Source organism: Mobula hypostoma, chromosome 27 (genome assembly GCF_963921235.1).
Source record: "Mobula hypostoma chromosome 27, sMobHyp1.1, whole genome shotgun sequence".
Lineage (NCBI taxonomy): Eukaryota > Metazoa > Chordata > Chondrichthyes > Myliobatiformes > Myliobatidae > Mobula > Mobula hypostoma.
The window spans coordinates 30,801,150-30,819,053 of NC_086123.1; the positions used below are offsets into that span (position 1 = coordinate 30,801,150).

General features: G+C 42.6%; 1 protein-coding gene across 4 annotated transcripts in view; it reads right to left on the reverse strand.

Annotated features, from left to right (window-relative positions):
• Nucleotides 1-531: 531 nt before the first annotated feature.
• The window catches only part of p2rx2 (purinergic receptor P2X, ligand-gated ion channel, 2), a 90,626-nt gene continuing 73,253 nt past the window's right edge, over nt 532-17,904 (reverse strand). For 2 of the 4 annotated variants that reach the window (XM_063034470.1, XM_063034472.1), the window contains exons 10-13: nt 16,356-16,421; nt 9,441-9,518; nt 4,435-4,553; nt 532-1,228 (exon numbers count right to left, since the gene is read on the reverse strand). In XM_063034470.1, coding sequence (XP_062890540.1) covers nt 4,458-4,553; nt 9,441-9,518; nt 16,356-16,421 — 240 coding nt within the window. In that variant the 3' untranslated portion in view covers nt 532-1,228; nt 4,435-4,457. Of the gene's footprint in view, nt 1,229-4,422; nt 4,554-9,440; nt 9,519-16,355; nt 16,422-17,904 lie in introns of those variants that run through there. The other 2 variants (XM_063034471.1, XR_010016259.1) reach the window with 2 other exon arrangements.

Genomic DNA, 17,904 nt, shown 5'->3' on the forward strand with positions numbered 1-17,904 from the left:
TAAACCAATTTCTCAACCTACATTTTCCATTTTCATTTGCAATAGAAGAAGTTTTCCGAACTTGTGTTCACTCTAAAGCAGGGGTTCCTAACCTTTGTTTATGCCAAGGACCCCCCACCATTAATTGAGGGTTCCATGGACTCCAGGTTGGTAACCCCTGCCCCTGCTCTATAGGAATTATATGTGATAGAACCAAAATGCTCATGGAGATTCTCTTTTCACGGACAGCTCAATGTGACATTGATCTGTGATTTATACTATTAATAGAGCTGGATTATGTAAAAAATATATTAATTTAAAAGCATTATTTGAATGCTGTGAGGTTACTGATCTCCAGCAAATCGTCATCTTTTGAAGCTGGAGTGTTTCCCCTCAAGGATTTGGCCCAGTGTGACTGGGCTGCAACTGGGATACGCAAGTAGTTAAGTGTGGCGTGTGGTTCGGTTGCAACGTTGTGTGGAGGTGGCAGGAACTGAAAGCGATTAGACTTTATTTGTAAAATAAAATTTGAAGAACATTTAATATCGGTGTATGCTTACAGCAACTGAAATTTACAGACACCCATGAAACAAAGAAACCCCATAACAGAAACCTCTAAACCCCAAAGCTACCCCTCCCTTTGCATAAACAGCAGCAAATGCATCAAACCCCCCACCACACGAGAAGCAGCGGAAGCACCAAAGAGTCCTTGATCCAGAGTCCATCAAACTACAGTTCACAAACCAGCACTTTGCTATCTCTGACAGGCTCTCTCCCCCTCTCCAGTGAGGGGCGGGGGGAAGAGAGGTCACTCCTGCAACCCTGAGAGCTGAGACCAGCAATTTACTGTTCCAATATTACAATATTCCACATCACTTCTCCAAGACCCCCATCTTGAAGACCGACAGGCTCTTTCTCCACCGAAAGAGTGGGGAGGGGGGGAAAATTGCTCGGGTACAGGGGTCTCCCTCCAACAGCTGCCAGCGATCAGCCGGTACACTGCTTGCTGTCCCGATGCTTCAGTCTTCCACCGCACTTCGGCCAGCGAAACAGGCGAGGAACCAGGTCGCCCGCCGGGGGGGGGGGCCGCTCCCGACCTCTGACCTCCCAGCCCCGAGGGTGCGCGTCTTCCAGGCCGTTCCAGGAGGTAGCGAAGTGCTAGGCCGCACGGTCGGTCCAAAAACCCCGCCACTTGCAAAGAACTGTAGTTTGAACTGTAGATCACGGATTCCAACAGAACCACAACCACCTTGTAAAGAAAGACAAGAGAAGTACGCTGTTACGTGGAAGAACTGGAAGAAGTTGCTTGGGTCTGCAGTATCTACTGGTGCCATTTAACTTATTACATTGAATTAATTCTTGATTTTTAATTTTCAATATGAAAATGTATTTTTATCTCTTTACTACATAATCAAGCAAAAGCTAAGAACCATTCACCTTGCTTTAACATTAGAATCTTACTGTGTTAAAGGAAATAATCCATCCTATTGTGCTTGTGCCTGTTTATATTTTTATATATAAAAAGCATGCCAGTCTGCCCTGCTCTTTTGTTTGTTCCCTATTACCATACTGAACACTGCAAAAGTCTAACTATTGGGTGATGATTGGGACTTCATGGTCACTTGACGCAGAAGCCAAGCGGCCCTGATTGAAAGGGATTTTCATGAAGTTGGATTTTGATATTATCACAATTTAGAAGACCTCAAAGGGTTAGTTTTACTGTCTTCTGTCATTATTGCATTAGATTAAGAAAATGACAGAAGATTTGGCAGCCAATAAATGGATCACATAATTCAGAAAAGAGGTGTCAAGGAAGTACAAAGAAGAGAAAAAAGATATGCTTGCAAGATGAGAAAACACTGAAATTACACACGTAGAAGTTCTGATATGTGCAATCCAGATCAGTTGTTTAAAAGAAATCTTATACGTCTTGAGACTCATGCCAAGCTTCAGGTATCTGGTGGCTTGCTTTCATGTGTGAGCCCCATGGTGACTTTTAAGCTGGTTTCTCCTGAGAAGAATCACAAACAAGCTTAATTTTGCTCTAAACCAGCATACAGATAGCAATATTTTCAAAAAAAAAGATTCAACAGATAGTAATTAAGAGTACTGGAAGTAATCAAAGGCTTTCAAACAGCCAAATGAACTCACTTGGTGCTATCCCAAGACTGATTCTTATTGCTCTGATGTATTTCTGCACTAAACTTTCACACTTGCCCACTCATCCTTAGCAGCAAGAAACTTCGTAACTGCAGTACATTCATTGTCAGCTAAACTGTATAAATGTTCTTATTCCACAACCACCTTTCCCTTATTTCCAACTTCCATAAACATTCTTCTGAGGATTTCAAGGATTAAAAATGTTCTTTAAAAATGAAAGGGTGGATTCCATGTAAAAATTAAGCAATAATCTACAAATAATCCTTTATAGGAGTATGATCTTATGATAAAACATAGTCTTAGTCAGCCCTTTGAGTATACAAACATGAAATCCAAAATCAACAGGGTTGTCATTGCCTTTAAACATCTGTACTTTTCCCCCTTTGTCATCAGCAAAGAGTCGTTCAGTGCTGAAGTGGGCTCTTAGACTACCACACCACATCAATAGGAAAGGAAAGGTACATCCGGAATTTCTCCGGTTAGCGGACGACTTCCGTCCACGCCGCTGTGACGTAGACAGAAATCGCGTACGAGGCAAGTTACAGCAGTGGTTTGCCATTGCCTTCTGCCGGGTGAGTTTGGGTGAGTTTCCAAAGAGATCACCAGCTTGTAACCCAGCACGGATGGAAAGCATGCAGGGGAGCCGGCTGGATTCGAACTCGGGATCTTTCGTCCTGAAGTCCGGCATGATGCCACTACGCCACCAGCCGGGCCGGATACACAACATCAATACTGGTTATCAAATATCCATTTATAACAACATTTACCAGCATGTAGTCCGTAGCAACCTTCACCTTCATTATTCAACTGTTTGTCCAAATACCTTTTTAAAAATGTAACAATATCTGCCTCTATATAAACTCAGGCAATATGTCCCAGTTTGTGGTCATCCCCAGGTGGAAAAGAAAATTCTCAGATGCCCTCTGCCCTATCTATGCCCAGTGATCCATCATAATGAAAATGTTATCACTGTCCATTCTATGCACTGTCTTAAATTGACACCTATTGAATGATAGCAACTTACTTAAATGTTCGTCTTGAGTTATTGTGTGGGTACTAGCTGAACTGAGAAGGCATAAATAAATACATATTAGAGCAGGGGTTCCAAACCTTTTTATACCATGGACCTCAGGTTGGGAACCGCTGCATTGGGGTGTCTTTGCAGGAACCAGCCATGAAGAAAAAAGTTTTCTCTGTTGTACACAATGCACAGAGGGTTTATTGCCTAGGTGTAAGTGTTATACCCAACAGATAGCATGTTGCATTAAGGTATTATTTGTTATATGTCATCTGATGTTACCTGTCACTTGGAAGACAGATGGACCACATCAGGGACACGTGATCAATTTTTGTTCCTTTACAGGGTCTGATAAAAGTGGCCTTTGAAAGGTCAAGAGTAAAGCTGTAAGAATATTTTCTCGTTTAACAAACCTTAGTTATATGGTATTAAGAACAATAGTCATTTACTTTGGAGATGTATAGACTTGGAGCTGAAAGACCCACTCCAGTTTAACAGATTAAGTAGAAACCAGGTGGAGCTGGATCAGTTATTGACTGGGAACGAGGGAATTAAAGACCATAAGATATAGGAGCAGAAATAGGCCATTCAGCCCATCGAGTCTGCTCCGCCATTCAATCATAGCTGATCCAATTCTTCCAGTCATCCCCACTCCCCTGCCTTCTCCCCATGCCCTTTGGTGCCCTGGCAAATCAAGAACCTATCCCACTATTGTAGGTTCCATTTGTTCCATTTTCCCACCAAGATTTATCTGATCAGTTCCTAGAGCTGGAGAGAATTGCCTGGAGTAATTTATTGGCTCTTAACAAGAGAAAGGGAATGTCTAGTTTAAAAAAAAATCTCCAGTGGTATTGATTAGTGAGTAGGTTTGTTAGTGCAGTTTTTCTTGTTTGACCAAGTGATCTGTTCTTCGGACAGTGCCATTTTGGCCACCAGAACGATATTAAACAGTCGACAGTGGCAGTTTGCAAATCCAGTTATTTAAAACAAAATGCCTAAACGTATCTTGCATTGTATTGGACCAAATGACGGTAGCATTGTAGTTGAATTGTCACATTTGTTACTGATGTCAGCATACAATTGGGGAAGGGCCTGTTTGCCTTTGATTAACTAGGTTGTGTCCAAGACACAGGTGGGTGATGGCTCTCTATACAAAGACTCTGGAGAAAACATGAAAACAATGTTCACTCTGTAAACAAAAAATCAATGTCATCTATCTGTTTAATTTGATTGCCCAAGAGTTATTCCACCTCGATGTACCTTACCCTGCAACGTACCATTGCTGGTAATGTTATCTAAATCAACAATTTGTGTCATCTCGTGAAGTTCCTGTCATCGATTCCTTTTCTGCAGTTCCAGGACCATCATTTGCCTGTTTAACTTCTTCGCTGACTACCTGTGTAGTTTAAAAATAAAGTTTCATGAATATCCCTATGTACTAAACGCAAATAGAACCATCATACCAGGTATGGACGGAAGAACATCTTGGTGCAAGTTATATTTGCAACTTCAGTTTTTTTACTTTCAGATCTTAAGTATTTTCAAAATCCAGACTGAAAAATAACTTTTCTCCTAGGGCTGTTGTGCAACTGATAATGCCCCCCACCCACCCATTGTCTTTACTAAAGTCTAAATACATGGGCGTGTACAATATTTGGTTTAAATGGGGCAGCGACCTTCCTTTGATTTCAGTGTTTCTTTTTAAATTTCAGCTTTGATTCTTGATGATATTTTATGTTGAATGATTGTACTTTATAACTTGGGTGTGTACAGTGCTTGAATGAGGCAGCCACTATTTCTCCTAGTTTGAGTGTTGTTTGTTTTTAGTTCAGTAGTAACTTGGATGCCATTCTAAATAGCTCAGATGTTATTTTAAATTTAGTCATTGCGTTTTTAGTAATTGAACTGTTTTGCACAGAATGGAGTAGCACTGCAATCTCGTTCTCAACAATGACAATAACACTCTAGCTAATTGTTTAAACTTTAGATCGTATGTCATTGAAACCCCATATTGCTGAATATTGAAGATGTCTGCCTACACACTGTTGTCATTTTGTATTCGGGGTTTTTTTTTGGATTAAAAATAACCCAGTAATTTACAACCCTTTGAGCAGACTTTCCAATTTATTTTGGTTTTAAATTCTCCATGCTGAGGAAACAACCGTTTAGTGTACATTCTCAGAATATTGGTCTCTCCCTCTCAGAATATTCTATGTCTGAATGAGATCGGCTCAGAATTCCTCAAACTCCAGTGAGTACAAATTAGTCTTATTCAGTCTCTACTCAGTGGGTCAGCATTACGTCCCAAGAATCAAACCTGGGGATCAATGCTACACCAATTCCAAAATAACTACATTCTTCAGAAGTGTAAAAGAAAATGCGGATGCTAGAAATCTTAAACAAAAACACAAAATGTCAGAAACATTCAGCCAGTTGGGAAGAATCTGTGGAAAGAGAAACAGAGCTGGAGCTTCAAGTCAAAGATCTTTTGTCAGAATTATATTCTCCCTTGGATGGAGATGTAACCAATGCTTAGTACTCCGGGTACTTCACATGTAGTCTCTCACCAGCATACTGTACAATTACTTGAAAGATTACTTTCCTTCTGTGCAACTATCTTGCAATTAAATCCCATTTAATTTTTGCCTTTCCACTTGCTGATTGTATCTGCATGTCTACCTGACCCATTTCCTGAACCAGTACCTCTAGAGGTGGGGTGCAGAGATTTTGCAGAACCTACAGCCCTCGGCTCTATTGGGGCTGCAAAGAAAAGAGCCACCAGGGGGCTATGGATCAAGAGGTTTGACCCATGGGTGAATGCTGCAGGGGACACAAGCCGGGGCCTGGTCAACCCTGGCTGGGTTGCCTAGGTAAGGGTCTTTGATGTTGAAAGACTCAAATCACCCAGGACCCCAGGTTACATCACTAATTATTGTGCTCCTGTGCATCCTAGAATGCACCTCAGCATTGAGATCCCTCTGTATGCAATTTTTCATTGGCAAGTTAAGAGGAGGACTTAAAAGTCATACAGACAAGCAAATCACAAAAGTAATCAAGAACCCACAGACTTTTACCGTTCATCTGAAGGTGGAGGCATAGAGGTAGTGTCTGTGTGAAACAACCAGCCAAGGTGACTGCACTGCATGAAGACTGTATAGATCTTTGCTTAGTTACTTACAAGAGATGGAGAGATTTTCAATCAGTTGCCCCAGGTGATTAATTGTGATTGTAGAGTTTATGACAGTGAAAATTTGTTCTTGCCCAAAGCAGTGATTAAGTGCAGTTTTACAATTACTAGCATTGATATATTTACTGTACTATTTCAAAATATAGGGCATTCTTTCTCTCTCTGATAAACACAGTATTTCTGTCTTGCTATGCAATTGGTTGTAGCAAAATTTGGAGTTTGTTTCCTGACTTCCCATTGGTAAGCTAATGGCCTGTTATTTGTCTATGCACTGAAAGCTTGATCAGTCAAAGATCTCGAACACGAGGAAATCTGCTGATGCTGGAAATTCAAGCAACACACATCAAAGTTGCTGGTGAACACAGCAGGCCAGGCAGCATCTCTAGGAAGAGGTACAGTCGACATTTTAGGCCGAGACCCTTCATCAGGACTAACTGAAAGAAGAGATAGTAAGAGATTTGAGAGGGGGAGGGGGAGATCCGAAATGATAGGAGAAGACAGGAGGGGGACGGATGGAGCTAAGAGCTGGAAAGTTGATTGGCAAAAGGGATACGAGGCTGGAGAAGGGAGAGGATCATGGGACGGGAGGCCTAGGGAGAAAGAAAGGGGTTGGGGGGGGGGAAACCCAGAGGATGGGCAAGGAGTTATAGAGAGAGGGACAGAGGGAGAAAAAAGAGAGAAAAAAATAATGATAATAAATAAATAGGGGATGGGGTACGAAGGGGAGGTGGGGCATTAACAGAAGTTAGAGAAGTCAATGTTCATGCCATCAGTTTGGAGGCTACCCAGACGGAATATAAGGTGTTGTTCCTCCAGCCTGAGTGTGGCTTCATCTTGACAGTAGAGGAGGCCGTGGATAGACATATCAGAATGGGGATGGGACGTGGAATTAAAATGTGTGACAGTAGAGGAGGCCCCAGACAGTCCTACCAGGTGAGGTGACACTTCACCTGTGAGTCGGCTGGGGTGATATACTGCGTCCGGTGCTCCCGATGCGGCCTTCTATATATTGGCGAGACCCGACGCAGACTGGGAGACCGTTTCGCTGAACACCTACACTCTGTCCGCCAGAGAAAGCAGGATCTCCCAGTGGCCACACATCTCAATTCCACATCCCATTCCCAAATGTCGATTCTACCTCTTCCTATAGATGTTGCCTGGCCTGCTGTGTTCACCAGCATTTTTTGTGTGTGTTGCTTCAGTCAAAGATCTTATTGTATGGTGAACAGTGAAAGATGACAACAGCTCTACAGATGCATTGTCAAAATTGTCTTGGTGGGGGGGGAGAGTGTCAGGGACTAAACTGGGCTGAAATGAACAAATAGAGATCCATAGGTACAGCCAGCCTCCAACTACACATCAGCAGAAGGCCACTATTGTTTTCTAGCATCAGTTAAATCTAACTTGCACTGTTCTGACACCAAAATTGCAGATGCTGGAAATCTGAGATAAAGACAAAGTGCTAAAAATGCTCAGTAGGTCGGGCAGCAGCTCAAGTGAGGCAGAGTTAATGTTTTGGGTGAACAGCATTCAGCAGTGTTGCATAATTTAAAGCTGGCCTGATCCTTTGATTTGGGAAAGGGGGCAGGAACTGTGGCTTTCTGGAGAAACCATTAGGCCTACAACAAGGAAGGGAGGGCATGGTTTTCATAAACAAATGGGAATTGTGATGTGGAGTTAAAAAAAAATAAAATGGAAATCTGAATTCACAGGGAATCTTGCATTCAAAAAGCAGCAGAAGCCAATCAGTATTAGGAGTCTAAAGACAGCAGACCAGCAGTGTGAAATACAGCAGACTTGTACAATTGTTTCAAGATCAGTAACTGAGTTCACATCCTGTCAGTTACACCACTAGCCTAAATACACTGATTTTTTTCCACCACAACCAAATACTCACCTCCCAACAGTACCGACTAATCAGCACTTGCGTCTTGCATTTGTATGTTTGCCTTCATCCGGTTAACAGCACCGCCACTCTCATTCCCACGTTCCAGTTTAAACAGTCCCGATGAAGTGTCTTGGCTCATAATTTCAACTGTTTATTCCCCTCCATAAATGCTACCTGAACTGATTTCCTCCAGCATTGTGTATGTGTTACCCCTTATGTTCCTGTTTTTCATCCTCCCAGCTATTTTTTACCTTCAGACTCCCCTCCCTATTTGTTTTTCCTTTTGTCCGCCTCCATCTACCATCCATATGACTCTTTCTCCAAATTCCCTCCCTCCTCCACCCCCCCCCACCTAGCTTGATCTGCCCACCATCCTTCCATCTTTCACCCCCTCCTTGGTCCGCCAAACACCTCTGGCTCCTGTCCCACTACCCTCACTCTCCTCTTACACTAACTACTTCTCCTCTCAGCTCCTTGTCTTAATGTAGTATCTCAACCCCAAACATCCACAGTTCTTTTGCTCCACACAGCTAGTGACCCACTCTAGCAGGAGATTCCAACGTTTGCAGTTGGTTTAAGGAAGAACATTTCCTGCCACAGGCAGAAATCTCCTGGTTATTTGAATCTAGCTGTGGGCTATTAAATTGTGAGCTACCTGTCTGTTGTGGGTAATCTATAAGCTCAAGTAATTTTTCAACTGGAAAGCTACATTTCTCTAGCGAGGGTGGTTTGGTGACGTAGTGATCACCCATCTGTAAGGAGCTTGTACATTCTTCCTGCAACCACATGGCTTTCTTCCAGGTGTTCTAATTTCCTCCTACATCCAAAAAATGCGTTGTAGGGTCAGTACGTTGTGGATGTGCTATGTTGACGCAGAAAGCTTAGCATCACTGGTGCACTGTGCCCAGCACAGTCTTCATGGACTTAACTGGCTGCCACCTACGCATTGCACTGTATGTTTCAATTTACATACGACAACTAAAGCTTATCTAATCACGCTGGCAAATTAAAATGCTACTCAATGGTCACTAAAATATTAGTTCTTAACAATAAACTCAGTCAGTTCAAGCCAATTTGATCACAAACACTTCCTGATATCTGACCAAAGCAGAAATGGACAACTGCAGAATCCCTGGCTTAGAGGCACACAAGCACTATTTTTAATTACACACCACAGAAAATAGTAATTTTTATATTTGACCACTCACCTCTTCAAACTTCTTTTCTTTGTAAACATCACTCTTTTTCATGAGGTACAGCAAAATCCAATCACACAGGAATGACGCCTAAATGCAGGGAAGACAAACTAATTACTCCAAGTATTTACACTGAAAACTAAACAAGCAAATTTAGTAGTTCACAGGTTAACACTTGAAAACCGCGTAAAATATCTTTTATTTTTCAATGTTCACAGTAAATTTATTATCAAAGTACTGTTTGTACATATATGGCACCATATAGAATCCTGATTCATTTTCTTGCAGATATACTCAATAAATCCATACTAGAATAATAACCATAACAAAATCAAAGAAGGACCACACCAAGTTGGGCACTCTGCCAGTGTGCAAAAGACTACAGACTATGCAGACGCACAGAATAAATAAATAAATAAACAAACAAACAAGCCATAAATATTGAGATCATGAGACGAAGAATCCTTGAAAGTGAGTCCACAGATGTGGGAACATTTCAATGATGGGGCAAGTGAAGTTATCCCCTCTGGTTCAAGAGCTTGTTGGTTAAGGGATAATAATCTGCTCCTGAACCTAGCGGTATGAGTCCTGAGACTCCTGTACCTCCTTCCTGGTGGCAGCAGTGAGCAGAGAACATGTCCTGGGTGGAGAGAGTACTTGACGACGCATGCTGCTTTCCTGCGACAGTGCTTCTTGTAGATGTACTCGATGGTGGGGAGGGCTTTACCCACGATGAACTGGACCGTATTCACTACTTTTTGTAGGATTTTCCACTTAAGGGCATTGGTGTTTCCATACCAGGCCATGATGCAGCCGGTCCAGATACACTCCACCACACTTCTATAAACATTTGTCAAAGTTTTAGATGTCATGCTAAAACTTTGCAAACTTCTAAGGAAGTAGAGGCCCTGATGTGCTTTCTTCGCAACTGCACTTGCGTGCTGGGCCCAGGACAGGTCCTCTGAAATTATAACATCAAGGAACTTAAAATTGCTGACCTTCTCCACCTCTGATCCCCTGATGGAGACTGGCTCATGGACCTCTAATTTCCTCCTCTTGAAGTCAATAATCAGCTCCTTGGTCTTCCTAACATTGAGTAAGAGGTGGCACCATTCAGCCTGATTTTATATCTCCCTCCTTCATGCTGATCACCACTTTTGATGTGTCCTATGACTGAACAAACTTGAAGATGGCATTGGAGCTGTGCTTAGCCACTCAGTCACAAGCGTGAAGCAGGCAGAGCAAAAGGCTAAGCACACAGGCTTGTGGGGCACCTGTGCTGGATGAGATTGTGGAGATGTTGCCAACCCAAAATGACTGGGGTGTGCAAGTGAGGAAATTGAGAATCCAATTGCCCAGGGGGGTATTGAGGCTAAGGTCTTGAAGCTTATTGATTAGCTTTGAAGGGACGATGATATTGAATGCTGGGCTGTGGTCGATAAAAAAAGTATGTATCTTTGCTGTCTGGATGTTTCAGAGTTGAGTGAAGAGCCAAAGAGACAGAATCTGCTGAGGACCTATTGTTTCTGTAGGCAAATTGGAATGGATCCAAGTCTCTTCTCAGGCAGGAGTTGATATGTTTCATCAACAACCTGTCAGAACTGTGGATGCAAGTGCTTCTGGACGATAGGCCGAGATGGCCTGTTTCCGTGCTATAGTTGTTATATGGTTATATATAGTCATTCAGGCAGTTTCCCATTTTCTTCTTAGGCACCGTTATATGTGAAGCCTATCTGAAGCAGGTGGGTACCTCTGATCGATGAAGTGAGAGGTTGAAGGTCTCAGAAAAACACTCCAGCCATTTGATCAGCACGGTCTTTAGCACTTGGCCAGCTACCCCGTTTGGGCCAAGTCCTGTTGGGGGCTCACCCTCCAGAAGGCTACTCAGGTTAGCCTCACAGGGTCATGAGGGGCTCTGGGAGTTTGTGAAGGTTTCTCCATGTTTTGACAGTCAAAGTGAGAAGCCAAGGCATTGAGCTCATCTGGAAGTGAAGCCCTGATCTTGCCTGTGTCATTTGATTTTACTTTATAAAAGGTGATGACATTCAAGCCCTGACACAACTGTTGAGCATTCTTTGTTGATTCAAGTTTAGCCTGGAATTGCCACTTCACCTGTGAGGTGGCTTTCCAAAGACCATACCTGGGCCTCGTGTAACTTTCTTGGTTACAAGACTTGAATGCCTCTGATCTGGCCCTCAGCAGATTGCGAATCTCATGGTTCATCCAGATCTTCTGATTGGGAAAGACTCTGAATGATTTTGTGGGGGCATATTCATCTACAACTGTTTTCATAAAGTCCACGACTACCATATTGTATTCATTCAGATCCACAAAAGAGTCCTCGAATACAGCCCAGTCCACCGAACCAAAGCAATCCCAGAGCCACTCCTCTGCCTCCTGTGACCACCTCTTTGTTGTCCTAATCTCTAGAGCTTTGCTCTTTAGCCTCTGCCTGTATGCTGGTGGGAGAACAACAGCCAAATGATCAGATTTCCCAAGGCGCTGTCTGGGCATGGAATGGTAGGCATTCTTTATCTTAGTATAACAGTGGTCCAGTGTGTTGAAAGCTCTGGTGCTACAGGTTATATGCCAATGGTAATTGGGCAGGGATTTCTTCAAAGGAGCTTTGTTGAAGTCCCCGACTATGATTTGAAATGCATCAAGATGCATTGTTTCTTGTTTGGAGACAACATCGTGCAGTATCTCAGCACTTGATTACAGTCGGCTGCTAGTGGTACGTAAAATCTGGCGAGGATCCATGGATAAGAACTCCCTCAGTAAATATAACAGGTGCCATTGCTTTGTCTGTTTGGTGCACTTGGAAGACAAAATTATTTCAGTTTGAAGCAGCAACCTTGAGGCTGAGAGAGTGATTAAAAAAAAATGTGAAGGTCAGTCCCCTGAGGGAAACGAAAATATTTATGAAGACAAAGAACAAGCTGTGACAACTGAACAGTCACAGGACGGCATAGGTGCTGCGGACAGTGTGTCTGACATGCATGGTGCATGTTCTGTTGGTAGCAGATGGATGTCTCGTGTGGCTAAAATCACATCGGTACACATCAGAATGGAGGCTGCTTTAGCTGACTGATACGTAAGGCATCAGATATTCAGGGATAAGCAAGCCTTAGGGGAACAACCAAACCAACTTCGAAGAAGCCAGGAAGAAGAGGCGGAAAAGTTTTGGAGGAAGATGAAGGAGCTTAAGTTGCAAGACGAAATCACAGCCGAGATGGCCAGATTGGAAGTGCTAAGGGCTTCAAGTGAGAAACGTGCTCCAGCAGAGCAGCTCTCTGGTGAGAGGTCCTATGTTGACATGGACCAGAGAAAATCCAGCATAATCGATGTCAAAATGGATACATTTGAGAATTAAAAGTCTATGAACCACGAGTTTGAACCCTAAGGGGTCGTTCATTCTCAGCTTGTACCAAAAAGGCCTTCTGATGGTACTCTGAACATAGCCCATATACAATAGCACAAGGTACTTCAAAGAACATTTACTTACAGTGCGATGACACTGGTATTTTAGATCTAAATGCCATGCTGGAGTCCAGAAGGACAGGAAAGGAAATAACAAGCATAATCATGCAACAACAACTCATTGCATCTCTGCCCAAAAGAGAGATTCAAATCTAAGACGGCGATCCGTTGCAGTATCATTCACTTATAAGGGAATTCATGACTAGCATTGAAAGTAAGACTGAGGATTTTGGTTACCATCTCATTTTCTTGAATAGTACACTCCTGGAGAGCTTGTCAAAAGTCGTCAGCAGGCCTGACCAAAGCAAGGGTATCTAAAGGCCCAAGATTTACTACAGGAAAGTTTTGGTGATGAGCAGATGATCGCTGTGGCCAACGTGGAAAAAGACTCTTTCTTGGCCACATATCAAATCAGAGGACATGAAAGCTCTTCAAGACTACAGTCTTTCTCTTAGAAGTTGTTGCAAAGCCATGGAAGACATGCAGACATGCATGAGTTGAACGTGCCTGCTAATATGAAGATCGTTGTACGTTTGTAGATAAATTGTCCAATGAACTTAGTAAAGAATGGAGATCGACCATGTACGAGCTGCAGAAAAGGTACGACCGTAATCTTAGTTTTGCCGACATTGTTGATTTTATTGAAAGGCAAGTGGAGATTGCTGCACACCTAGTGTGGTGGGAAGAAATGCAATGCTACATCACCGACAGTAAGTAAAGGAGTGATCAAAACTGGGTCACAAACTCATTCTCTAGCTAAAGGAAATACCTTTGCCACGATTGTGGATACTGTAGAAAGTGAAGCTGAAACTAAGCCCGGAGCTGACGAGAGGGTGGAGATTTGAAACGAGTGAGTACTGCCCTACTTATCTTGTGGTCTTATCAGGCTGGTGATCATAATTGTTAACTTCCTACAATTCCAGTTCAGGTGAACTCTAAGAAGAGTAGTAAGACAGTGGTTACATGCTTTATTAGGATCATTTGTTTGTTAATGTAAATGCTAAATCACTCAACCACATGGCAGCAACTCAATGCGTATAAGCAAGCTGACATAGGAGGTTCAGTTGTTCAGACCAAGTATCAGAATGGGGGAAAAAATGTGATCTAAGTGACTGTGACTGTTGGTGCTAGATGGTGTGGTTCGAGTATCTCAGAAAACGCTGATCTGGGATTTTCACACACAACGGTCTCTAGAGTTTACAGAGAAGGAACTAAAAAACAACCAGCGAGTGGCAGTTCGGTGGGTGAAGACGCTTTGTTAACGAGAGAGGTCAGAGCAGAATGGCAGACTGGTTCAAGTAAGAAATCAACACAAGTATCCACACATTACAACAGTGTTGCCCTCCTGTGGTTTGGAGGCTTGCATGTCTAGATGCTCTGGAGAGCTATATTGGCCGGAGTCGGGGCTTTATACTTTGGCTCCCACTGAGTTCCACTCTTGCAGCTCATAAAATTGCCAGTGAGTTTATATGCTGTACCTCCAGTGTGAGCAGATGAGAGGGTGCTCAGATCAGGGAAAAAAACCCATAAATGAGTGGTCAGAAATGTACTTGTTTCATAAGGCAGAGTCATTTGGCAGAAACCAAATCTAATGATTCAAATCTTTCTTTGGGCCAGACTTTACTTCATTTTGTCTTTCACTGACGATGCCTGTCTTTAACTGCAGCACTTTCTCAACAATCCAAAGGCTCTGCTGCAAGGTTCTCAAGCCATAATTGGCCTGAGGTAGAACAAATGAGTGAATATTTAGGAGTATGTAATATTTTCAGGATAGGCAATAAGAAAACTGAAATGAGTGAGGCTGTCAAATAAAGAATCAGGCTACTGCGGTGATGAGGAATCAGCTTGAAAATGCAGAATCAGTTTGGGTAGGGATAGAGGGGTGGCTCTGTCCCTGAATCACTCTGGTTTTGTTAACCCCATGGTTGCCAACTCCTTTGATCTTTGCCCTCCTGAAAATCACTTCACCGAAACCTCTTTCTATTTTCAGCCAAGCTTCCCTCTTTCCTAATTCTTCTTTTTGGTTCCCATCCCAAATCCTAGCCAGAGTCATGGAGTCACAGAAAAGTACAGCACAGAAACAGGCCCTTCGGCCCATCTAGCCTGTGCCAAAACCATTTAACCCGCCTACTCCCATCAACCTGCACCAGGACCATAGCCCTCCATACCTGAACCAGCCATAAACCTATCCAAACTTCTCTTAAATGTTGAAATCAAGCTCGGATGCACCCAATCTATACCTCTCATAAATGTGTATACCTCAACCAAACCTCCTCTCAACCTTCTACATTCTAAGGTCCTCACCGATTCAATCTTTCCTCATAACTCAGGTCCTCTCCCACTACTTTATACCTTCGCAGAGTTACGAGCAAAAATGTCCTGTGAGGAAATTGAGATGTGGCTCATCTGGCTTGTAGAGATCCTATCCTTCCCATGAAGTGGCCCGAATTGCCCTGCCATTTATAGCCGTCCTTCCTACACCATTTCTCTGAATGCATGTTCATCTACTTTTAGCTGGTCTACAGTACACGTGTCCATGTACCTCCAGGAAACTGATTATCAGACACTTAGAAGCAGTTGAAAGACATTTTAACATTAAAATAGTTTAGATATAAATTAGTTTAATAATATTTCACAAGACAATATGCATAACTTCAAATTAAAAGCATAAATATTAATGGATATAAAAGTCGGAGAACCCTTTGCCCCTCTTACCACTTTAATGAAGGTTATAATCCCATTCAAATGAATGGGCCATTTATACACAAGCTCAGAAGAGAGTACTGATGTTCATCCTGCCCCTGAGCTCACTGTGATCAGGAGCTGCCCAGGCTCCTGTGTTGAGTCCAGGGATCCAGCAGTGGATCAGATGCTCTGACATCTCTTTTACCAATCACACCTTGCAATGCACAGGCTCAGAAGTCTGGAATGTTGTGATACGCAAACTAGAGCAAGCCGAACTACCCCACCACCACTCCGCAGAACTACCAATTAACTGTAAGATCATTCAAACCTCTCAGTGACTATCACTTAACCCTACACCATCTCCATCTTAAGTAACACATTCAAAATGCTCTAAGAACTCAGCTGATGTTTTGGGCCGAGACCCCTCATTAGGACTGGAAAGAGAGACGAGGGGGAAGGGGGCCAGAAGGGGGAAGGGGAGGGATGGGGGTTGGAGAGGGGAAGGAATACAAGGTCAAAGTTGATAGCTGAAGCCAAGTGGGTAGAGGAGGGGGGAATGAAGTGACCCCTTGGAACTCTGCATCAGCCCAGAGTGAGTTTGTATAAAGATATTTACTACACAGGTGTAATAATCCAGTCCAATTTAAATAATCCCACTTCAATATGAAATTCTTGGCACTGCAAAAATGTACATAGTATGATTTCAAACGATACCGCACATACCGTAATTAATCAGTGTTATATATAAACAAAGGTACTTACAATCCCAACTGATGTGAGGGCTGAAGCAACATTAATAACCAGTAGAATGATACTGAACTTTCCTGCCTAAAATGGAAAGTGAAATACTTTAGTTTTTAAATTTATTTTAATTATAAATTTGGTTATTTCCACTTTTTACTACATTTGAATTAAAATGATGAACACTAATTAGAAAGCTTCTGACTTTGAACATGGCACCATAGCAGTTTTAAAGTATGGAACAGAAGTTATTAGGTTGGTGCTTCACTAACCCATCGACACACAGATCTTGGATACAGCGCGTTTCGTGTGAACAAAGTCACCGGAGAGACCGAGCTTGTAGATCTGAAGTAGTCTTTTATTTGACAGAATGAGGCAGAGCAGGTATCATATTGAGACCCTTTTGGAGGAAGAGGCCTAGTCCACCCAATATTACATGATATTTTATATGCTAAAGATCAAAGGACAATTCTGCATTTGCAATGTATCTACTTTGCTTCCTTTGAACTGCGTACATCTTTCACACATTCTTCTTCACACCCACGCTCCAGACAACCAAAACGAATGTTAGCTCGCATTGTCTGCTTTTCCAATGAACTGTGGTTCGCATCTCTGGGAACCTACTATCCGGAGCTGCACTTTACATTTAATCTACAGTCCATATTCAGACCTGAAGATTGGTTGCTGAAGTTAATATTTTGCTGTACGCCCCAAGTTCAGAATATGCTCTAACACAGTGGTCTGGAGATTTGGGCTTTGCTTGGCATTGCCTTCGAAGGTGAGAGATGGAACTTTGACCACTGAAAATGATCACCTATGTATGGAGGAAGATAGAAATTCGAGAACTTGACATTCTGTTAAAATGGCAGGTTAACATATAATTTCCTATTATTAAGAATCTGCAAGAAAATACAACACATTGGACTGGGCAATGGACTCAGATGACACTGAAAGTGATAAAACAGCTCAAGGGTGTCCAGGCAACTACTCTCTATTCTCAGTTAAATACACTAGTTTTAACGTTTGAAGTTAATAACAAACAATTAAACAGTAACAGGTTAACTTGCACGTTGAGTCGGTGGTGAGGTGCCATGTTAGCATCATTTCAGGAGGTCTAGATTACAAGAGCAAGGATGTGATGCTGAGGCTTTATAAGGCACTGGTGAGGCCTCACCTTGACTGTTGTGAACAGTTTTGGGCCCCTCATCTTGGGAAGGATGTGCTGGCATTGGACAGGGTCCAGAGGAGGTTCACAAGGATGATTCCAGGAATGTACAGGTTATCATATGAAGAATGTTTGAAGGCTCTGGTTCTGTACTCTCTGGAATTCAGAAGGATGAGGAGGGATCTCATTGAAACCTTCCAAATGTTGAAAGGCCTCGACAGAGTAAATGTGGAAAGGATGTTTCCCATGGTGGGAGAGTCTAGGACAAGAGGGCACAGCCTCAGGAAAGAGGGGCGCCCTTTCAAAACAGAGATGTGGAGAAATTTCTTTAGCCAAAGGGTGGTGAATTTGTGGAATTTGTTGCCACGTGCAGCTGTGGAGGCCAGGTTGTTGGGTATATTTAAG